Genomic DNA, 24,893 nt, shown 5'->3' on the forward strand with positions numbered 1-24,893 from the left:
AAAGCAAGACATTTCTTGTGTCTTCAAGTGATAGTAGCCAGAGGGTTAATAACAACTAAGCAATGCAAAAGAAAAACTGAATGGTCAAGGACGACAATCTTGTTTGAAGCCAGGTGCATAAAAATACCATTACAAACTGAGGTTACAGACAGCGAAGGACTATATGAAAAACTTTTACATAAGTGTGCTGTTTGATTTACAAGTACATTCCAAACTCAGCTTCTGTCGGTTCTTTTCTCCTTGCAGTAGATTTAACTTTTACTTCCTTTTCTTTTTTTATTTTAAGTAATAGCACTTAAATGAAAAAGCTCCTTCAGCTGGCTGTCACTGCGAAAAATAGGAACTATTGTGAACCAAATCAAATGAGAAGGGAAACTAAGTGAGGCTCTTCTCAATTGTTTTTGAGCACACTATAGGCTAATGCTCCGTAAAAGCCCACCAGGTGCAGGAAAAAAACAGCAAGCTACACTGCTTAGTGATGCAGAGCAGAAAACTAATAAGGCAACCCCTATGTTAAGATATCCTAGGATCTGTGTTTGTCTTCATAATCTGAGTTGACCTACAACTCTTCAACCACAGGATGAGGAAAGTGGGTTCCTCCTCCTACACATTCATCACCACCAATGTTTACAACTGTCTTCAATGCTGGGCCTAGGAACCACATCACCACTGTCTCCCTGTTTCCAAGTGAAAACAAACCAATAGAAAGTGAACAGGAAAATAAAAATACTGGGTTTGCGTGAACAGAAGCTATGTAACTTCAGATGGGCTTCAGCCCTGTATTTTTTATCTGTAGAGCTCATTTGAAGTACCCAGTGAGGGAAAATTCCCACACTACTGCTCTTACCCTCTTCTGGGCAACAATGGGGTAACAAGAAAAAGTAGTACCATTAACCTACTTGACAGTGTCATTATGAATAGGTTATGTGGTTTTTGAGTTCTCACAGATCCTCAAACTTCCAATGGAGTAAGGTAGTCTAAGATTCAAATTCTGTCCAGATGAGAGAGCTATTATGTAAAAACTGCCTACTGACTTCTAACATACCATGCATGAAATACTGAGTGCACTAAATATATTAAAAATAAATGAAACAGCTGATGTAGAAAATGGAATTGAAATTATGAAGCAGAGAAGAAAAGTTCCTTACTTTTGATTCCCATTCCATACCAGCAACAGATATGCCCAGCAATATAACTACTGTTATAGCACCTATGATTCTGATATCATTCATTTCATCAATCATCAGTGCTCCATTTTCCTAACAAAAAAACACACAAAGACAAAAAAAATTGTCATACACTTACATCAAGTACTTATCTTCCCTTCTGCAGAATAGCACTTTTATTGACTGTAATTTATTAATAGACTTAAACTCTATACATCAAATATACGCATTTTTAATTCCTGTACAGACACAAATAATTTTGGTTTTGCCTTATTTTAAACCACTGAATCTTCTAAGTGGGAATGATCATGCCTATACGTAGCCCATCCCCAAGCAGCATGGCCTGTCTTCAGCTGCCAGAGAATCAGATTAATCAGCAAGGCAACTGCACACATATTTCACTTGTTGTTCACTATTACTACTCTTAATTCTTTTAATGTATTCCAAACTGCTTGCCATCTACAAAAAGTATAGCTCTTCTTGATATTACATTTAATCAAAACATTCAACAAAAAATAATACTTGGCTGTTTTTAAGTTAAGATATAGTTTTTAATATGTAGAACTCCTTTGGAAATGAGTGTAATATAAATGACTATCACTTAAAAGAAACAATTCAATAACAAGAAATTCAGAATTGATGATATGGTTTAATGGTGGTCTTGGCAGTCCTGGGGTAATGGTTGGACTTGATGATCTTAAAGGTCTTTTCCAATCTAGTTGGTTCTATGATTCCATGATTCTTCATCACATATCTGTACTGACAACCTTTTCCTCAATGGCCAGGTTGGACTTTACCACAAATTGTACATTTTATTTTTTCAAGGAGATAGTGTGGGAAGTTTCCATTTGACACTTTGATAATTTGTTGGTTTGGTTTTGGCTGGTTTTGTTTTTGTTTTTAACCAAAAAGCTACTGAATTACAGTAGTATTTTACTGATCTGTCAAAGTACAAGTACTGTACTGATCTATCAGGCTTGTACCTCATTCCACATCTTTGAACCGGTCAGGACAATTGTGATGTATCAATAAAGGCTGGGGGATGAAGCAATTGAGAGCAGCCCTGCTGAGGAGGACTTCTCGATGGAAAATGTACAGTGGATGGAAAGCTGGACATGAGCCGGTAATGTGTGCTTGCAGCCCAGAAAGCCAACCATACACTGGGATGAATTAAAAGGAGTGTGGTGAGGAGGGAAGTGACTCCGCCCCTACTCGACACTCTTGCGTGACCCCACCTCAAGTATTGCATTCAGGTCTGGCGCCCCCAGTAAGAGAAAGATATGAACCTGCTGGAAAGGGTCCAGAGGAGGGACACAGAAATTATCAGAGGGCTGGAAGACCTCTCGATGAAGAAAGGCTTAGAGAGCTGGGGTTGTTCAGCCTCGAGAAAAGAAAGCTCCAGGGAAACCTTACTGTGGCCTTTTAATACTTAAAGGAAGCTTACATGACAGATGGGGAACAGACTTTTTAATAGGGCTTGTAGCAACAGGACAGGGGGTAAGTTCTAAACTAAAAAAAAGGACTGTAAGACTAGATGTAAGGGTTGGTTGTTTTTTTTTTAATTATTATTATAAGGCTGGTGAACCACTTAACAGGTTACCCAGGGATATGGTAGGTGCCCCATCCCTGGAAACATGCAGGGTCAGATTGGCCAGAGCTCTGAACAACCTGGTCTAGTGGAAGGTGTCCCTGCCCGTGGCAGGGGAGCTGTACTACATGGCCTTTAAAGGTCCCTTCCAACCCAAACCATTCTATGATTTTATGAGTAATGACAGCTAAAACTTGCATAAAGGACAGTGTAATCAATATAACCACCATCATCCATGTACCTTGAGTAGCTCCACAACTGTCTCTGCAAAGCCAACAACATACATTGCTACTGCAACAGCATTGGCAAATGCAAAAATCAGACCTATGGCACCACCAAACTCCGGCCCCAAACTTCTTGAAATTAAGTAATATGCTCCACCTGAAAAAGAAAAATAAGAGAGAGACAAAAAATACCCTCTATGTGATAAAGGGTGAGAACAGTCATTAGCAATTTAAACAAACAAGATGCTATTGATGCTTGCATCTTCCCTGATGTATTAGAAAATAACCCAAAACTCAGTACTTCTGGGACAGGCATGCTGAAGTTTCAGGAACATTTCAAGTTTTCAAGACATCAGTTGGAAATAATCCCCTGACTCATGCACCACATCATATTATTTAGCTACGCAACCAGTTCTGTGGTTAAAAAACAACTGTAAAACACAAACAGCAGTGTTACTGGGCTTTTTACTTGAAAACACTCAAAGCATTTCTGCATAGTTCTATTATTAGACATTTTCATTAGGTACAGCTCAAGAAACTGGCAAAGTAGACTGTAATAAACTCACTCAACCTCCAAACCTCCATGACTGGGATTTTTAAAGCTCTGCTGTTAAACGAGTTTTCTAACCCTTAATAGGACTCTCAAATCACATTGCCACTGAATTTTCAGAACTTCTTCTTTGTACTTAGAGCTTGTCAAATACAACATCTCAAACCCAACATATGACAAACGGACATCTTGAGTATCCACAGCATTAGAGTGAAAAAATGTAGCAAATGCACATTCCTCCAATTTAAGGCTAAGCTTTCTAGAAGCCACAAAATCCTCCAGCTCCAGTCTGAAGTAATTGAGTGCACATTAAAAATTTGCAACAGGAAATCCTTAATTTCACTGCGTTACAGTTGTTGTGCAAAACATATGTAGCTATCCAGTTTTGACATACTTTGCAAATGAGAACACTACCATAAGAACAATATTACTGTAATGTAAGATTTTCACAGGAGCAGCTGTGATTTTGCTTTACACTTTTCTCAATTCAGCACTTCAAATTTTCTAATGAATTATTATTTCGCAAGAGTGACTCTAAAAGCAAAATGGCTCTCGGATGAACAAGAAAATCTTGTATGTAGAATGCAATTTGAAAAAGAAAAAGAAGGAAGGACATTTAGATACTAAGCTTAACATAATACTAAGATTCCTGCTGGGTCTGTTCATGATAGTGAGGTTTTTCTGTTCATTCTTAATCAAAAGAATTTTACAAATTTATTTAATTCCACCATATTTTCCAGTAGTAGCAGTTCTGTAATGTCATGAAGCAGTCTGAGCATGTCAAAGGCACCAAACACTTACAAAGTAATTTTATAGGAATTGTTGACACCCACACATAAACCATGAAAAAGAATGACCATCACCCTCAGGAAAGCTAGAGATCAAGAGTTTGGAGAAGTTCTGTTGTGTATAAAAAAAAAAATCCCAATAGAACAGGAAACACAGCTGTCCTGGATTGAGCAGTGGCAGTCATTTTTTCTCCTTCTTGGTAGCAGGTGCAGTGCTGTGTTTTGACTTCTGGGCTGGGAACAGTTGCTTGATAGCCAGCATGTTTTGAGTTACTGCTCAGGTGTTTGGTTTGTTCAAGGCCTTTTTCTGAGCTCATGCTCTGCCAGGGAGGAGGGGAGGCCGGCAGGAAGGAGAGACAGGACACCTGACCCAGGCTAGCCAATGAGGTATTCCATACCATAGCACGTCATACCCAGGATATAACCGGGAGAGACCGAGAAGGGCTGGAGTGCTGGGGGGATGGAGGAGGTATCACTCGGTGCTCGGTTGGGCAGGGTGGAGTGAGTTATGGGTCAGTGGCTGGTGAGGTGTTGTATTCTCTTCACTTGTTATTGGCTGTATCATTATTATTTGTAGTAGTAATGGCAGTAGTGATTTGTGTTATGCCTTAGCTATTAAACCGTTCTTATCTCAATTCGTGGGGGCTACATTCTTTGGATTCTCCTTCCTAACTCTCTGGGAGTTGGGGGAACAAAGGGGGGGAGTGAATGAACTTGCTGTGTGTAGACTTGATTTAAACCACGACAACAGCCATGTATGCTCTCATATAGTTGTAGCTTATCCTTCTGTAGAATGCTTTTTTCATTAGTAAATTTTATTTCAGGGCATGAATATATATAAGCACACATACATACTCTTAAACCACTAGTGCAGATGAAGGAGAATATCAAGAACCTATTCATCCCTGGATATGTACATCTCAAAATGTCTGCATTCCAAAAATTCATAATAGGTAATGTTTCTTCCTCAGTGGAAAAGCAAACCAATATTAACAACCTAATTAGTAAGCCATTAATGGCTTTTCATTACTTACATGTCTGCTTAATCAAATACAGAACATAGGAAAAAACTCAGCTCCTCAGAAAACTAACTGTTTCTTATATTTCAACCACACAGTTTTATCTGTAATGCTAAAAAAAATGAAAATAAATTAGGTTTTATATTCAAGGTGTATGCTTCAGAGTGATGGAAGTTTTATAGGTTTTATGAAAGTAAGTTTACCTCCTCTCACAAACCCATTTGTGGCTATTGCTGAAGTAGACAGTCCTGTAATAGTCGTAACCACAGTGGCCATTCCAATAACAACAACAGACAGCCCTTTTGGAAAAAAAGAGTGTAAGTCCAGCAGTATTAAGGTGTACAAATCTTCAACTAAACTTGGTTTAAAGAATTAGTCTTGCAAATACAATACAAATTTACTGTGTGTGGTCACACACATTCAAGCAAAAGGCTTCCTCACTCCCCTTTTTTACAGAGAAATTTACAGGATACAATCAAAATTGGATAAATGTTATCTTTAATCAGCAGGGTAAAAGCTGTACCCTAGAGCTTCAAGAAAACAAATTCCTTTTGCAGAGGTATTTTCTGCAGTCCAAAATTAAGATAAGCCTTCAAAGAAAATTGTTTAAGTACTACACTTGTCTATACACAGATTTTGATAACCAGAAATTCAAATTTTATCATTAAAGTTCACTGAAGATATACAGATGTCAATTTTAAATTATATAACTTACAACTAGATGAAAAAGTCCAAGTAACTTCATACTGCTAAGTTTGAGTAAGGGCAAATTATCTTTAAAGCTGGCAATATTAAGGACATTTTCTACCTCTCTATAAAGTGTAAGCTCAGGATCAACACTTCTCTTGGATCACACTTAAACAGTGACTAGAATAAAATTATAGCATTAGTGCACATACCTATGCCAGCTTGTCCTACAATCCACGAAAGTCTAATGAAGAGCATCACACCCCAAATATTTAACATGCATCGTACCTAGGATAAAACAGAAATTTTACACAGGTTAGGTCTTACAGTCATTTCCACTAGCTCTTAATTTCAGTTTTTAATGTTTTTGAGATTATTTTGCAGTCTTTATTCACCACTTTCCACATTGTTACAAGAATAGTTGTTTTGAGTTTGGTTTTTCTGGTCTTTTTTTTTTAATTAGATATGGTTAAAAAAAAAAGGAACCTAAAGATGAATAAAAATAAATTATCTTGAACACAGATAATTTACAATACTTCAGTATCTGACAACTGTAATATGTCTTAATCAAATAAAAATTTAGACCCGCCAAGCTTCAGGATCCAAAATTTATACTGCAGAATATATGACTAAAAATAAGACTGCATAATCTAGAGAATATGAAGTCTACAACCCCACTTCAGGTCTTCCAAAAATACCCCCCAAAACTGCACTAAACCAATACCCTATTAAATAATTAATTCTTTTTTTATAAAACAAGCACCTACCACACATTCCTGTTCTAACAACTTTTTTTTTATCTTACAAAACAGCTGCACACCAACAGAATGGTGGTGGTAGCGTGCATTTTTTATCTTTGTATTTTAAACTCTTAGTCCTCATTAAGATACTTTACACTGTACAGAATTTAGACAGAAGGCTACCAACACAACTCAGGACTCTCTTATCTGAAGAGTACGGTATCAATCCTACAAAACGTTGACATGGCCATTAGGACTAGCAGTGAGACAAGGACCTCTCGAAAGCACAAAAGTAAAAAGTTCTCAGAGATTTAAGAAGTCTTTCACAAAATGTGTATCACCTGAGATGAAAATATTCACCCAGTCAGCCTATACCTACTAGGAAACACTAACTGCAACTTTCAAACCAGTGAAAAAGAGATCATTCTCCTTGAAACTTTTAAATATACTTTGGAATAAAATGGCCAGCAACTTTTATCCCATAACTCTTTTTAATACTTTGAGTTGTTGCTTACAAAAATAAACCAATAGAGGATTTGGGTTTGGAGACATTCAAAGTCAGCTTCATATCTGCTTCAAAAGTACCAACTCTGACCTTGGTTGGGGTACCTCAGTAGAAGCCTGTAATACCCATTTCACAGTTACTGCAGGCACTCTCCTTCTCCCATATGAATGAATATGGGTACTTCAAGACTTGTAAGGAAGTTGCTGTTACACAGTGGAAGACTTCTGAACTGAAGCTAGATATTTTGAATGCTCAAGTTCAGTGTATTTTACCCAACTGTTGCAACCATCACTATAAATTCTTTCAGCTTCAGAGAGCACATATTAATCATGTTTCTCCTTGTCAAAATATTAAAAATAAGTTAGTATGCACTTGTAATAAAATCCCCCATGTCACCTTTAATTATGGGGGCAGACTTGGGTTTTTTTCCACCATGACTATACTGTTCAGTATTAAGACTTCCACACCTTAGGAGAAGATTACTTTTTGTACCAGGTTCAACAAAATTTAACTACTTAATCTGGGTCAAGTTTTGCCACATACTGGTAGGTACTCTGCTCAACACACTAATTTTTGTTTCTATGAAGTAAAACAAATAGAAATCAAGTTTTCTAACATTTCAATCCAAACTCTTACAGATCCAAGGTGAACACACATGAAGTGCATTTGCCTTTTGCATTAGTTTGCATAGTTACATAATTTTTTTCCTTCTTGGAAATTATGCAACCTCAAAATCACAAAACCAGTGCTAAGAAGCCATGATAACTTGAAAACTTTAATCCTGAAATCTCCATTTCCTTGAAGTTCAGTATGAGAAACCCTACCCAAAATTATGGCATTTTTCACATATCTCATACACATAATCTTTTCTTTATACAGTACTCTCACAATCCCTCTCAAAAAAAAGAAGGCTAATAGAAAGATCAAATCTGTAAGAAACTGAAGTACAATAACCAAACTTACCAATACACCTTTTATCCAGCCAAACTTGACCACTCCCTTGCTATCAGGTGTGTAAGAGGCAGTAGCTTCCCCAGCTGGTGTGCCTTCATCGCCATTTGCATAGCCATCTTCAAAGGGCTCCTTGGGGAAGAAAAAAAAAAGAATATTAGAAAAAAAAATCTTTTATGTGATTAACAGACTAAATGGGCATTTAATACATTGTAAAAAAAAAAATCATTTACTTGTCCAAACAGAAAAGTTAAAGAATGATGCAGCAGAAGTTTTAATTTTTTTTTTTCCATTCCAAGCATAACACAGCTTGGAGATTTCAAGATATGCAGAAAAACACACACAGAAGATTTAGGTATTCTGCTTCACTCAGGTCAATCCGCTAGCAGTCAGAATCATAAATATTTTTAAGAATCAGTTCTACAGCACTAAAAAACAAACACACGGTCTTTTAGGAAAAAAAAACCAACAAACATACAAAATTTCAAATGAAGTTACCTGTATAGCACAGGAGGCTTTACTTCTGTATCTGAATGCATATACTGTTCTACCACAAGTTACTGGTCTCACCTACAGCATTTACTGTAGTTCAGACTTTGCTGTCATTTGATCGATTTTTCTGAAAATAAATTATTCACTTCCTGGCAAACTATTCTACTATTCATTGTAAGGTGATGCTGCTAGAAAGGAGGGTGCCACTTCAGGAGAAGGAGGGAAGATAAGTCTGTTCCCAAACACTCTTCCTTCTTTAAAATGAAGGATGACAGATGCAGTTATCATCAGTTTCATGGATGAAGACCAACTTGTGGATCTGCTTTACAATGAAACTCTGAGCCGTACAATGCAGAAATTTTAACTGTTTGATATATATTAAAATAAATATGTGTGTGTGTAAACAATACAATCTGCATGCAATAGAAGTGTGTGCATATACACAATGTCACATGCTTACTCTTGAAGCAGCAGGGGTTTTTTTGCCAAGCCAGGTGAACACCTGAACATACCAAGTCAATTTCCTACACTTGCTATAACAAATCTGCAGGCAACACCCTAAGCAAAGTTTGTTAGTTATCCAAGGCAACAAGTATAAAGAGTGAACATACTAGAAAGACGCTGAATACCATCTAAGAATACTATTCAACAAACCAGCTCAAGCAGTATTTGTGAAGCAGCCTGCATCCCACACGTCTTAAAAACACTTAAGCAATTAAGAGGTTCAATCCCAATGAGGTCAATGGCAAAACTCCCATTCACTAAATAAGACATAAAATAGTCCGCACCCAATTTATGCTTTCAAGAAGTATGCTTCACGCTGAATGGACACAGTAAGAAAGCTTAATGTGAGATACTTCGTTAAATTGCTCCTCTTCCTGATACATTAACACCAAATATACCTTCAGCACAAAGTCCAAAGGAAGTATTTATAAACAGTCATTCTGAAGGGTGTCATCCATATCCCCTCACAATCAGCAGTAAACATACAAAGCAGACTGAAAAAAAAAAATCTGATTATCTCAACTGTATCCAAAGGTCATTAGTACAGATCCACATTAGTGCTTCTCAATGAAAGATTACAAAATTCACTTAAAAACAGGTGCACCTGCAACACATCTGGAGATCCTGTATGGCATAAGCTTTACACCAGAAAGCAGAATCATGATCAGTTTTCAGACTGTTATCTTTCTGAGAGAGGTTTCCTAAATAATGTTTCTTGTCTCCCAAAGGGATTAGATACACATGTTGTATACATCCGTATGTTTTATATGCACATGTGTGTATATATATATACACACGTGTATATCACAGATTACCTACGTTAAACAGAGGACAAAATGAAACGTAACACGAAGTTTACCGTGTTTACCAAAACCCAGTTTGGTGAACCACAGCTCTTTGGGATAGAGAACTAATGGTTGTAACCTCCAGAGATTTGCACAGCCTTTGATCAACGAATATACTTATTTGCTGATTAACTGTGTTCAGACACACAAAACAAATCAAGAAAGAAGTGGAGTGTGATCCACCTAGAGTGGCAAGAACACCACAACAAAGTGAGGACCAAAATACAGAATTACCTTGTTGTTACATTTAAGATTTTATACAGAATGAACCCTAGCAGCTCTATTTCAAGAAGAGCAATACTAATTAATTAGTTTTAATTTAACAGATATAGCCACAAGCCGCTCACTTGCTGAGCCTATGCTAACCTGCCTAAACAAGAACTGAGGAAATGCAAAGACCTCTAATGAGGCTCCTCACCTAATTCAGACACACCTTAAAGTCACAACAAAAAAGAATAAGCCTACTATGATGCCTTGAGTATTCACCCTTCAGATGACTTTTCTAGAAATGCAAGAATAAACCTTTGCACTGTCCCTAGGTATTAAAATCTCCCTTATCAAGGGTCTGCTGTTTCCAGCAGCACCAATGGTAAGTTTCTCCTCACTTCTCCCCACCCAGCATCAGTAGTTGGGAAGAAAAAAGATACATTAAAACAAAAAACAGGTTAACAAAGATGTTAACAATCATGACAACAGATCTTCCAACCAAGGATGCTACAGTGTAATTGTGTGTTACTATTCCTTCATATAAAATCTATCTTCTCACAGAAAAGCATCACACTGTACTTGGAACAAATTAAATTTTAAAGCATTACATAAAGGGATTTACATTTATATTATCTAAGTACATTTTATGCTTTGGCCAAGAAACCTGCCAACAAAAAGGCATGCCATGTCTTTAATGAGAAAGAATAAAATTGTCCTTTGGAAAGATGGGTCAGGGAAGATCAAGAAAGGGCTAGAAGAAAACTGCACCATTAGGTTTTATGAAAAGGTGAAGACTATCCTACTGTCTAGTGTTAGGTGACAATTACATTCTTCAGCACATTACCATGGCTGGCCAGGTACTGGTAGGACCTGCACACATCAGCCTCCAGAGGTCATTTCCAACCTCAACCATCATGTGACAGCTACATATTTTACTGTAGTGCTCAAACAAGCCAATAGCTCAGCCTGCTGTATTCTGGAAAGGAGATAATGGCTTGCAAATTCTGAGTTATCAGTTACCAGATCAGGTCCAAGATACGCACACCATGAACACAAGAAAGTTTTGTTCTGTTTGTCTTGTCTCTCCACACCATGCAATACTTCCTAGAAAAATATTCTGAAGCACACGCAATATGTAATAACTAAAAGGTTACTGGTGGTTATCTGTGTCAGTGGGTGCCCAATAAAACAGTGAGAACAGATATTACAGTGTGGGCATAAAAGTATTCCATACATAAGGCTCCCAGTTCATCCTGCGAGATTTAAAGCACCACTGTGGTCTCAGCTGCAAATCAAGCAGGAATAGTGTTTTTCATGCTTGTGCTCATAAGGAAACAATGATCAAGTTACATACTGAATGGAAAAAACTGCATTAGCACTATTTTAGAACTGCAATACATGTATGATAAGATCTTCATAAGCAGTAAAAAACACTAATGCATTGTGGATTTGGAGGGGGTGTGACAAAAGGGGAAAGAAACAGTTTTAGCATTCAGATCAAAAATGCTCTTGTCAACACAACTTTGTATCAAAATAGTCTTCTATCCAATCACTCCAAAGAACGCTCAGAGTTATGGTGTTTACTTGCACAATTAAAGGAAAAATGAAGACACATTAGCATGCTGATAATTCTATCATACACTGACAGGAATTTAGCCAAGAAACAGTTAAACTCTGCTCCTACACAGAAATTTCCATTGCTGTATCACAGTGCACTGAAAAGTACAGATAGTCTACTATTTCATCTCCAGTAATGCATCATGACAATAATTTATTTGTGCCAATTGTGAATAGCCTCCACATTTATTAGAATTGGATTAGTAATAAGAAAAGACTTGTTAGCCAGAAGAGATCTGAGATTTTTCACACACAGCTAGAAACACACACTCACATATCAAAGTTTCTCATGGGTAAAAATGTCTATTTAGTTTTATCGAGAATTCTTGATAGTAGTGTATGCCATGCATAATGTTTATTTGCGGTGAACTTACCTAGAGCCCATCTTAAATGCAACATACTCAAGCTATATTGAACCATATGAGGCAGTACCAGAATAAACACATATGAACTCTTCTGCTCTTGCTTCTTTTCAAATCCTACAACATGGAAGCCCCAGGTAAAGGACAGGACAATCAAGTCTGTTTTTATGATTACATGATGGTTCTTCAGGCAGACTGCTTTCTTTGCAGTTTGTCTGATTTGGCATGTCCCAGGTAGTAACTTCTTTAGCTAATTGTTTCAATTGTCATTACTCTTGTGCAAAGAGAGAAGGCCTAAGAAGCACCTGAGCATTTAACATCTCTTTTTCCATCTCTCAAGTTTGACCATTTACAGGTTTAGTACACGCCATACAGTATGAGGGCTTCTCCTCGTACAAATTCCTTAGAAAGGGTTCACAACAGTAGCTTTTTCTTGTCTTAGTAGGATACAGTACTGAAGCTGTTTTAAGTAGCTAGTACTATCAAGATGTTAAAGCGAATCAAGACCCCTATCTTTCCAATCTCCATTTTCTGCAAGGAAATATAAACATGGCATTCCGCTACATTTAATCATGAGAACAGCAGCTTACATTTAAAACTGCTTTGTACTTACATGTTCTGATACTGAGCATGGTGATCCCATTATCTAATATGCTTACTGAGTACAGAAAGTAAGGGAAACCACCTGAGAACTGTCTTTCACCAACAGATGTACCTACAAAACAAGTCTGTACAGCAATGGATCTCTGTCCTTACCACCTACAGTCAAAGCCTCAACAGGATCATGTTTTTTACCTGCTGGAAGCTTTGAGGTTAGAGATGCCTGCAGTAATCACCATGGACAATGGAACCCTTCTTCACAAGGGCAAGAGACTTGACACATCTTCTGCACTCCTTCACTGTATCTTACAGCATTACTGCCAAGCTGTGCACTAATACCATAACAATTAATTGTTACCATAACAATTTATCATTTTCATTTTCCAAATATTAACTTTATTGGCACTGCCATTTTTAAGAAATTCTTTTTTGTGGAAGGAAGCTACCATTAACATGTACTGATCCAGATGTAGCATGGCAGCTGTCTCAACACTGGAAGAATTGTTACTTAGAGAGATTAATACGCTGTGCAGCAACTCTATAGCTGCACAGAGTTAAGACTATGGCTACTTAAGTACAAGACTTGACAGTACAGAAGATTTTCAGAGTTAATAGAGCTTAAAATATCAAAAGCTTAAAAAAAATTAAAATGTCAAAAGCTCTTACTCCATGTGTTTTTTGCTTTTCTAACTCTAACATACTTTAGGCAGAGTGTGGGCAAAATAAAAGTGATAAAGTTAAAACAACAGCAGAAATAGTGAATGTTTTACCCCAGAAGATGCCAACACTTCCCTTGATTTTTCAAGACTACAAGTCTTTTCTTGGACGAACAAGCCTTCTGCTTTCCCTTCTGTAATGAACTTCTGGATTCTTCTTCCCACTTCACCTGACATTTCTAATTATTTCAATAAAAGCCTTAAAAAGTGCTATGTATTGTATGCATGAAATAACCGCACAGAATAATCCTGCTGACATAGGTGTTTACCTCTGGTGAACAGAGACAACTTCTGCAGACATTTTGTACTGGTATAAATATATTTAAGTGCAATCCTGTACTACCCAAGAATAAACCAGCTCTTAAATGTTGACTGTAGAACACTGAACTCTACCAAACACATCTGTTCTTTAAACACTGCTTTTGCAGCATCCTAATATTTGCAGTCATAAAATTCCAGTCTGTGCCTAAGGGTCAGCTTTGATAACCTGGTTATTTTATGTTTTAATGCTTTTATCTAACCAGTGGTGAAAGAAACCAAAAGCACTGAGTTTCCTTTCCAAAACATCTAAATCTCTATTGAATGGCTTTAAGCTTATTGTTGTCCAGGCACATAAGAGTCCTGTGATTAACGCTTTTATCAAGAAAAATCTCCAATTTGATTTTCTGATTGAGAATACAGAGTATTTCAGTACTTATGTGGTAAGAAAAAGAAGCTCTCACCAGACTTTAACTTCATCTGGTGACACTATTGTTTGTAACCATTCTTTCAACCAATCACTGTTGAAAATGCCTGAGATGCCATTGTTAGCTTTGCCCTGTAGACTAATACCAAATCACAGCAAGTTTTTAATACTAAGTTTGAAAAAAATCTGCCAGGTCCAAATTTTCAAGTGGGGTTTGTTTTGTGTTTTGGTTTAAGGGAAATAAACAGCTCTAAGATAAGAGTTAGTACTGTAGGTAGTAACTTTTTGAGTATCTTTGTCTACATAACACTTTTAAATAACCGTCAGTACTGGCATGGAATTTACAATTTGTAAATTACTAACAATACTGTTATTGACAGACAGCTATTCTCTATACTGATCTGTCTCAGAAGTGCTAACCTTAAAGTTTTTTTAGATATCCTCACTGATTTCATTTATGCCAACCATTTACTTAAGCTTCCCATTAGAACCCCAGAGCTACGCAGTATGGATATTCATATTTACCTGACTGGAACAGTTACTTCTTAAGGAAGGCAATTTGCTATTTAGACCTAGGAACTGGAAACTAACAATTGAAACTCAACAGCTATGAAAGTAAAGTAGTAAGGAAAAAACTAACATGCCTTCTACATCTCTCACTAGTTTTGAAAGCACTCTTTCTGGCCTATCCTAAAGGTTTTCAGAAAACTATCACCTTGTTACACAGCAACAGCTGAAATTATTATAAAACCAGAAAAATAATTATTTGAATAAAAAAAAATAACCTGCAGTACACATAACCTTCAAATACTGCATGTCATTCTAGTCCCTCCTCAAGAATCCCCTGCTGGAGTAAGAATGGCAATAGGGTTATCATAACTTAGTATGCGAACTAAGAACTAGCATGCCCAACTCACAATAAATGCTTTGTAATAGCTCTCACTGTGACGAAGGAGCACTGAAAGAGCAAATTCTAAAACTGAAATTAGGTTATCAATTTCTATGTCCTAATTACATCACTCATTTACATCTTAGAGCAGATGTAATAGTTTGAATCTTTAGTACCTCAAACAGGGTGATAATCCAAACAAACAGTTACCTTTCACTTCAAGACTTCAAGACACAAAAAGAGAGCAGCTTCAACGGACACCTAGAGCACTTCACAAACTCCTGATAATTTGTTAGTTAAAAATAAACTTGTTAAGTTAGTAACATGGATTCAGGTGTACAGGTTTTTCAGCAGCTAGATGGGAAATCTACCACCAATGGGAAAAACCCAGTCAGGCAGCAAAAGAAAACATGACAGAAGACACATTCAAGACATTTCACTCTGCCTAAACACCTTCTTAGTGCTTGCTTTCTTTAAAGACCAAACTCAAAACCCACACATTTTCAGGAAACATTGCTGGTCATTGTGTAATGACTAGTTGTTGACAGCAGTTCAGAAAAATCAGCAACCATATTAGGTACCTTACTGCTTGGTTTTAGAACAGGAATTGTAGCAAATTTGCTAATAGTTTATAATTCCCACTTCTTGTTTGAAGCACATGTAAAATGCTGCTACTATACTGTTTCCTTTACCTTTACAATCATAATCTAAAACCACCTACTAACCCAGTTAAATGGCACCCAGCAGTTACTTACAGCAACAAGAGATAAAATTACTCAGATCTGTTTTTAAAACTTGGGATTCCGTGGAATCAAACATGAACAGCTTCAACCATTAGTCACTCACCTCAGGTCTGCAGCCAAGAGACAAAAACTTTAGTGCTTTGGCTGTATTACATTGCTACAATTACAAATATAAAATATAGCAGCAAATGCTTTTGGCATCCACTTCCCGCAAGATTGCATCAAACATAGAACATTAATGTTATCTTACACTAAAATTAAAGTATTTTGTATTTTGATTACAGCAATTTTAAACAGAAGAAATTTATAGTTACAATTAACATGTCAACTGAAGAATTAGCCAGCTACATGTCTCTGCCATCATCTTGTGTTTCAGCGTTTTGCAACTCAATAATGCTTTTAAACAGAAAAATAAAGTAACTTTTTTGTGTGTGTGTATATATATATTCTGAATTTAAATGACATTTTTACTTTAATCTTTTTAAAGGAATAAAAAAAAAAAAAAAAAAATCACTCATTCTTCCTCCCTGCTCTTGCAAGTTGCAGGATCTATTATCCAGGCTGGCAAGACTGTTAATCAAGAAACTTACTCAGGCAATTGATTTCAGCTTAGGAGAAAATCACTGTTCTTGTAGTATATTTACATAGGACAAATAGCAGCTTTGTTTATAAAGCTCACCACCACTTAACCTGTTACAGACATACGATTTTTCTGATCTCTAAGCCAACTAAGCACATAAAGACTATGAACTTTTCTCTTTAAGGAGGTGACTGTGATCTTCCCCTTCCTAATATGAGATGTGTAACAAACTCCAGTCTGGTGGACTTGCTTGAAGAAAAAGGTTTAGCATCAGTTCAGAAATGAAGCAACAGCAAAACTGCCCTCACGACTACTTTAACTGGTGAAAATTGGCATAATCTGGTCTTTGAGCTATTTTAGTTAATTTGATTGTCATATCAGTATTCCACAGCCACTAATTTGCCATGTCACTTAAATAATCCAGGCATCAAAACACTGCGTAATATTCCAAGGATAATCTCATCCTTTCCTCTACCTGCTTTCTCTATGGCACCACCAGGAACCTGGGGGTTTCAGCCCTTTAATAAGCAAAAAAAAAAAAAAAGTTTGAATGCTTTCCTAAGCACCGTATCAAAATAAAGCCTTTCTCAAGGTAATTACCAATCAGTGCCTCTGGAAACAGGGACAGTGTTAACATCATTTGATCTCCTTGTCATAACATCAGCATAGGAGGTTCAGAAGCAAGTCTTTGCATCCCTAACAGAGAAGGCCTATCAGTACTTACAGAAGAAAAGTTGCAGAGAAAAGCACTGAAGTTTAGATAGCTATGCAAATGCTGAAATTTGAAAGCTTGCAGCCACAGAAGTGTGACCAGATGGAATCTCTACCCCGGTCACCCCGGTGGTGGCCAGCATAGGCACCCAGACAGAGCCGGTAAGAGGGGAGGTTGCGGTGCAGAGCTCAGAGTGTAGAGAGTGCCTGCACTGGTCTTGTGAGGGAAAGGTGCAGAATGGGCAGGGCTGCGCTCGCTGCTCCCTGATGGAGGTCCTCCTGCAGCAGGTGGCTGAGCTACGGGATGCTGTCTGTAAGCTGCAAGATGTCAGGGGAGCTGAGAGGAAGCAGGACTGCTTGCTCCAGGACCTAACAGCACAGGGGCCTCAAGACTCCCCTCTAACTCATGGAGGAAAGAAGGAGGCTGTTGATCAGGGAAGCTGGGAATTAGTAACAAAAAAAAAAAAACCACAACCAAAGGAGGAAGAGAGCAATTAAAAGCAAGGGGCTTCCTCCTAAATCTGCTGTACCAACCCAGAACCACTTTGCTGTCCTGCAGGGGGCTGATGAGGAAATGCATCAGAAACAGTCGGCTGGTGCACTGGTACAGAAGATCTCTACTGGTGCCGCCAGGAAAAAGCAGCGGGTTGTAGTAGTAGGGGACTCTGCCTTGGAAGGGACAGAAGCGCTCATCTGTCGGCCTGATCCGGTCGCAAGGGAGGTGTGTTGCCTACCTGGGGCACGGATCAGGGATGTTGCAGAGAGGCTGCCTGCTCTAGTAAGTCCCACGGACTATTACCTGCTTCTAGTGATACATGTGGGTGGTAGGGATATAGATAGTAGTAGCCTGAGGAGTATAAAGAAGGACTACAGAGGTCTGGGAGAGGTGGCACTATCCCACACAACATCCTTGTCTCTAAATTGGAGCGTCATCAATTTGATAGGTGGACCACTCGGTGGATAAAAAAACTGGCTGGATGGCTGCATGCAAAGAGTTGTGGTCAATGCTTCAATGTCCAGCTGGAAATCAGTAACAAGTGGGGTCCCTCAGGGATCGGTGTTGGGACCGGTCTTGTTTAACATCTTTGTTGGTGACATGGACAGTGGGATTGAGTGTGCCCTCAGCAAGTTTGCTGATGACACCAAGCTGTGTGGTTACCTTGATAAGCTAGAGGGAAGGAATGCCATTCAGAGGGACCCTGACACGCTTGTAAGGTGGGCTGATGCCAACCTCATGAAGTTTAACCATGACAAGCGCAAGGTCCTACACCTGGGCGGAGCAATCCCAGGCACAGCTACAGGTTGGGCAGAGATTCAGAGCAGCCCTGTGGAGAAGGATCTGGGGGTGTTGGTTGATGAGAAAATGAACATGGGCTGGCTTCAGTGTGCGCTTGCAGCCCAGAAAGCCAACCGTATCCTGGACTGCATCAAAAGGAGCATGACCAGCAGGTCAAAGGAGGTGATCCTGCCCCTCTACTCTGCTCTCCTGAGACCTCACTTGGAGTATTTTGTGCAGTTCAGGTCTCCTCAACATAAAAAGGGCATGGAACTGTTAGAACAAGTCCAGAGGAGGGCCACGAGGATTATCAGGGGACTGGAGCACCTCCCATATGAAGACAGGCTGAGAAAGCTGGGGCTGTTCAGCCTGGAGAAGAGAAGGCAGTGTGGAGACCTCAGAGCAGCCTTCCAGTATCTGAAGGGGGCCTACAGGGATGCTGGTGAAGGACTATTCATTAAGGACTGTAGTGACAAGACAAGGGGTAACAGGTTGAAACTTAAACAACAGAGGTTTAGTTTGGATATAAGGACAAAGTTATTTACTGTGAGGTTGGTGAGGTATGGAATGGGTTGCCCAGAGAGGTTGTGAATGCTCCATCCCTGGCAGTGCTCAAGACCAGGTAAGACAGAGCCTTGGGGTGGCATGGTTTAGTGTGAGGTGTCCCTGCCCATGGCAGGGGGGTTTGAAACTAGATGATGTTAAGGTCCTTTCCAACCCTAACTATTCTATGATTCTATGTCACAGTACCAAAATGTTGTTGACATTTGCAGGTATGCAAGAACAGTATCCTATCAGAAACATACTTTTTTTTTCCCTCTATAAAAAACAAGGCCAATCTGCAAAAGCATCAAGATAAACTACATCTTCACACTTTTATTCACACATCCCTCCGTAAGCAAAGGATTATATGAATATTCTGGGCAAGCTGATCATGAGAATAGAGACAAATGAGAAAAGACCTCTGCTCAGCAGCTATAAAGTGTAGCTACTCCATAGCAGACCAACAATGCGTATCTCCTGGACTCTCAGAAATACTGCAGGCAAAGTCAGGCCTTCCTGTCAAGGAACAGTCAACATGTTCTGCCACAAAAAAAAAAAAAAAAAAAAAAAAAAAAAAAGAACCACAACAAAACAAACAAAAACACCAAACCAAAACAGACCCCCCCAAAAAAAACCCAAAACAAAAAAAAATCACAAGAAAACCCAAACAAAAAAGACAAAACGCACACAAAAAAAACAAAATAACAAAACCCCACACAGAACATCCACAAAAAAAACCCACCCAAAACCAAAACACCTAACGAAAAAAGCACGCAGCAGTTTGCCAGTCTCTCCACTTTTTCTAGTTAACAGGAAACTGCACCATTTTCATCTATTCACAAAAAAGGGGGAATCAACCCATCCAGCCTGAAAGGAAGAAACACCTGTAGTCTAATCCACTCTTCAAAAATACACTTCATTTCCGCTTTTCATGTACCGTTCCTTTCCTGCCCTCTCCAGAACCAAATTTTAATTTCCCTGCTGCACCACTTTATTTGATCCTTTTCCAGAAGAATCACTGTACTGTGAATGATTATTACAGTAATTATTCACTACTGGCCATGGACAGTCATATTCCTTTTGATATCCATTGGCATGAAGAGAATTCACACTTCTCAGGAAAATAGAACCAGTCTCTGAACACGTAGTTTTCACTTCATTATTTTAAAAACATAATCTTGATACATGTGGAATGATTAGAGATCTTCTAAGTGTTTCATAGAACTTTTTTGTTCTCCAGAGAGGAGATGCAGCATTCTGATCACATTAACTGAATTAAATTGTATTAACAAGCCTCTTGTCTAGAAGTTGTGCTTATACTAGTGTAGTCTGAGAGAGTGAGGGTGGTGAGACATTGGCACAGGCTGCCCAGCAAAGTTGTGGCTGCCCCATCCCTGGAAGTGTTCAAAGCCAGGCTGGATGGGACTTTGAGCAACCTGGTCTAGTGGAAGGTGTCCCTGTCCATAGCATGGGAGGGTAGAATTAGCTGATCTTTAAGGCCCCTTCAACCCATACCATTTTAGGATTCTCAATACAGTGTTCCATAAATAACTTCAAAAGAGTTATTTACAAAAGTTTCAGTCTTGCTGAAGAACTTGTTTTCACCATAGCAAATTCCCTCATCATCTTCACACTCCATCACCCCACCCCAAAAAAAGTTGATTTGAAGCATTTTTGTTCCTGACACCTTTCAGTTTTCATGTACTTCTGCAAGAGTTATGCATTTTTCATTCAAGAGATGGGGGGATGTAGAGCAAGCATACCACACTATGCAGCAGTAACCTTCACAGAACTTCATACAGAAGTCTAGTTCTATATGTAGTGAATTCATGGAAAATATTATTTAACCTACTGTCTTACAACAGACTAAACAGCCCACTGAAATAATCTTAAAATCAATTAAGCAGAGCTGATATTTTTAACATCATGACATGAAGTGATGCATGAGGCACATCCCCTGAGCCATCAATGAGCAGAGCTTGTACATCTGTTGGCACTTGCACTGGCACAGCACTATGTTCAAACAAAAGCTGCCAAACTGCTTACAGCTCAATAGCAGCATTACTCATAATAGCCTTAAAAGTCTCTTTAGCATATAAACCCTCAAAATAAGCTGAAGTAAACCTAGCATAACAGTTTCTTTACAGCTGAAACAGACATTGCTATTTTCTTCAAATAAAAAACAACTGTACAATCTGTAATACATGCAGCTTGATTAAAGAAGAAAAGTTAACTGGGAAAATGAAGATGCAAGAGAAGCTTCCTTGTTAAAAAAGGAATTTTAATAATTTTTTAATCTTTTTTTAATCATTGCACCCTTAAGTCAGTTAAATTTATCAGGCAGAGAATGCATCTTAGTTTAATGCATAAAAAGAAATTTCAGTAAGTTTCTTTGGCCTAATCAGCATGCTGAAGTGTAGAAATAGACATTCCATGCACCCAAGCTGCAAGAATTGGATAGCTTCCAAAAAACTGAAAGGAAAACAATTCCAAGTTTGAAAAAATTTTAGTAGTGAACAAATGACCATATTGTGATTGCTATTACCTACACCAAGAAGGGGAGGCAAATGCATTCGTGGTTGCCCATGAATTAATATTACATGGGGCTTTTGAAAAAAAAAACTGAAGGATGCAACACAAGATGTAGTACACTGTTTTGAATTACTCCAAAATACTAATCTTGCCAACCTCCTCTGCAAGAATGTTCTTCAAGAACAAGAATCATCTGAGATCCAATCAAATGCAGTATCTACAGGGAAAGAAGTTAATCTGAAGATAAATTCTGCTGCACCTTCCTTTTTAATCAGTTCCAGAGAGAAGTTATTAGTATGCTTCTAGGCTCTGGTCTTTAACTAGTCACTGACATTAACAGTATGTCAGCTAAGACTAGTGTATTAAAAAACCACTTCTGAACAGGAACTTCCTCCTTTCTTCCTTGGCTCCACTCTTCTGGCAAATCATAATGCCTTTTCTTCTGACATGAGCGCACAAGGCACTCATACATAGTGTGCAGCAGTCTCCAAGCACTGCAGAAGACAGCCCACTGGGATTGTGGGAAGAAAAATCTTCTTGTAATGTTAATAAACACTTTCAGAAATGTTCATACTTCATTTCAGCTTCATCTCATCCTTTTTTTTTCTATATGCAATATTAACACAGTAATACATGCTATTACTTTATAAGTAAATACACATATATTAGGGTGTATGCTCAAAAATTCTGTTATTGATATGACTGCGCAGTCAGAACACACTGGTGCATTTGATCAGGGAACTGACTCAGCACATCCAGCACAAGACTGCAGTTGCAGCATGGTGATGGTTCTTCCTGTAAACCATATCAGTTCCCAGATCCAACTCAAAAATACAAACATCACCACTAGAGAATACAAAAGTTTACCCCCTTCAGCATTAGCACACTTCTGCTGCCAAACTACAATCTGTTAATAACACTCAGTTATTTCCAGCTTCTCTAGAACAATAAAAAAAACAAAGTAAAGAGAACAATATTAGCAGTTCATTGAAGACAGTTTAAAGATTTTCAGTATTCCACAGGTGTTTCGGAATAAAGACTTAGCACAAAGACTAAGTAAGAGAGATTCAAGCATCAAGCAATACAAAAGTACCAAAACCATTTGGTCCTTATAAAAAATGGAGGACTGATACAACTTACTGTTGCAAGTAGAGTAGTGTATTACTTTTTTGCCCTTGCTGAGGATGTCAGTAACTAGGTGGGGTATCAGGATAAACAATTTTACGGTTCTCCACACAAACTGAAAAAGCATAAAAACATCATTATACATGATGTTAATAAAGCCTCACCTGAGTACAGCTGCACCAAGCTCACTGCTTTTCAAGAGTGATGGAGAAGAACAGTTATAAATTAAAAGCTTCTAGGATGTCCAAGGCCACAGAGATCAAGACTAAGAGAGTTTTTCTTGGTTTACTTAAATACAATGAAATTCAGAAAGAACATTCAAGTTATGCTTACAAATATAAAGGAGAGCAAGAGAAAAAAAGCTATCTGAATTAAAATCACACTGATTAAAGAACTAAGAACCAATGACTGTAAAGAAGATTTAGTAAGGTTGTAAAATAAAAACTAACTGCAAGTGGGTCTCAGTGTTCCAGTGAGAGAGAGAGGAGAAAGGAGTTTTTAAAGATACACCTTACATAACATGGTCAGCTAACTTTTTTTCTTAGTTTGTACCTGCTCAGTTTATTAAGAACAGGCATGGAAGCAGAAATAAGCAAATGTCAGAGGTATAGCAGTCAATTAACATTTTCAAGAGAAAATGTTTTTTGCTAAAAAGCAGTGCCATATGCCGCCTTTTCACTGTACTTAAGTGAAACATTTTAAGTTATTACATAAGAGGAAAAACTGCAGTGCTCAAGAAAATATAAATCAAAGCCAGGCAGCCAAAAAAACCCAAAGAAACCCCAGCTATCCAACTTCAATAAAATCAAATAAAACCACCCTCAACTCAGCATCGAAACTATCAGTAATGTCTTCTGTCTTACTTCTATCTCCAAATTCAGAGGACAGGTGCATAGATTTATGTGTGGGAGGGAGCAATACTTTAAAATGCCTTTGGGGGTTGGTTTTTTGAGTTTTTTGTTTGGGTTGGGTTTTTTTTGCTTTTTTGGGGCAGAGGGGGAAGGGTATGGGAATTTTTGGTTTTGCTGGTTTTGTTTTTAATTTGGGCAGAATGGGGGTGGTGTTAAGATCTTCCTCCAACATTCTAGCCTGCTAAGGGAACCAACTAGCCCTCTCAACATTTAGCAAACAACAGAACAACGCTACCAGCAGAGGGCTTTGTTCACATAACATCTACTTACCACAGCTGTAAATAACTGCACAAAAAGATATACCAAATCAGAATCATTCACATATTCAAGTTTATTCTTCAAAAAAGAATAAACTCCCCAATGAAGGCAATGCTATACTGAAAAAAAGACACACATTAATGCATAGCAGTAGGTTACTAAGACATTCCAATTCTGAGTACTTTAGAAATATTCACCTTCCAGATCTGTAACGGCTATGGTGATATGGCAGGGTAATTTTTTTGCACTGAGGATGACAAAGGCAGGTGGAATGCCTTCTGCGGGCTGCAGCTTTGCTTACACAGATAGGTGACCAAACTAAAACAGATATTCCTAAAAGAAGCTAGAAAAATTTAAGGAAGGCTAGGATACTTTCAATCTTGATACTGTCTGAAGGAAGGTAGATCCCCTCAAGCAGTGAGGCAACAGGGCTGCAACAAAACCCTACCTATCATGGTATGTAGTACTAACAAAGAAGTGGGAGGGAAACTATCTTCTCACCTCTCCATCTCTGGAGACTAATGCTCCTGCAAAGCATTACCTTATCTAAGGAGATTAGCAACTGTAACAGCATTACCAAATTCCCTTTATCATCTCTCTAAAGCAAAGCAAGACTAATGAACATCTATTGGGTACACAACAGACTGATCACCTGGCTATGTGCAGCCAATGAGGTATGAAGACAAGACCCCTCACTTGAAATTTAACATGACAGATCGAGATCACTAGTATGCAGTTCATGCACTTATACTGCATCTATCACCCATCTATGTTTCCACAGCTAGTTTCAAGAACAACCCCTTTCTATTCTACTAGGAAAGACTCTTGAAACAACCACATAAAACTTGAGGTTGTTAAACACCTATTCTACCCAGGCAGCAAGACAAACCCTTGTAAAAAAAAATAAATAACCCTTCTGTACACACATGTGGAGGAACACATATATTCCTCCAACAAGTACTTTTCTTTGAGAGCAGAACCAGTAGAAGAGCTAAACATCTGAAGCTTCTAAACAAAACTAAGGGGAAAAAAAAAACCCACCAAACCCCTCTGTTCTATAATTGGCACCAGAATCAACA

At 38.2% G+C, this 24,893-nt stretch overlaps 1 protein-coding gene across 2 annotated transcripts in view; it reads right to left on the bottom strand.

Moving 5' to 3' along the window:
• Positions 1 to 24,893, bottom strand: part of SLC12A2 (solute carrier family 12 member 2) — a 67,239-nt gene that overhangs the window by 38,177 nt on the left and 4,169 nt on the right. For both annotated transcript variants that reach the window (XM_031054190.2, XM_005154897.4), the window contains exons 2-6: positions 8,231 to 8,350; positions 6,235 to 6,310; positions 5,539 to 5,634; positions 2,996 to 3,135; positions 1,149 to 1,259 (exon numbers count right to left, since the gene is read on the bottom strand). In XM_031054190.2, the coding sequence (XP_030910050.1) occupies positions 1,149 to 1,259; positions 2,996 to 3,135; positions 5,539 to 5,634; positions 6,235 to 6,310; positions 8,231 to 8,350 (543 nt within the window). The remainder of the gene's footprint in view (positions 1 to 1,148; positions 1,260 to 2,995; positions 3,136 to 5,538; positions 5,635 to 6,234; positions 6,311 to 8,230; positions 8,351 to 24,893) is intronic.

The sequence above is a fragment of the Melopsittacus undulatus genome, chromosome Z (genome assembly GCF_012275295.1).
Source record: "Melopsittacus undulatus isolate bMelUnd1 chromosome Z, bMelUnd1.mat.Z, whole genome shotgun sequence".
NCBI classification, from domain to species: Eukaryota; Metazoa; Chordata; class Aves; order Psittaciformes; family Psittaculidae; genus Melopsittacus; species Melopsittacus undulatus.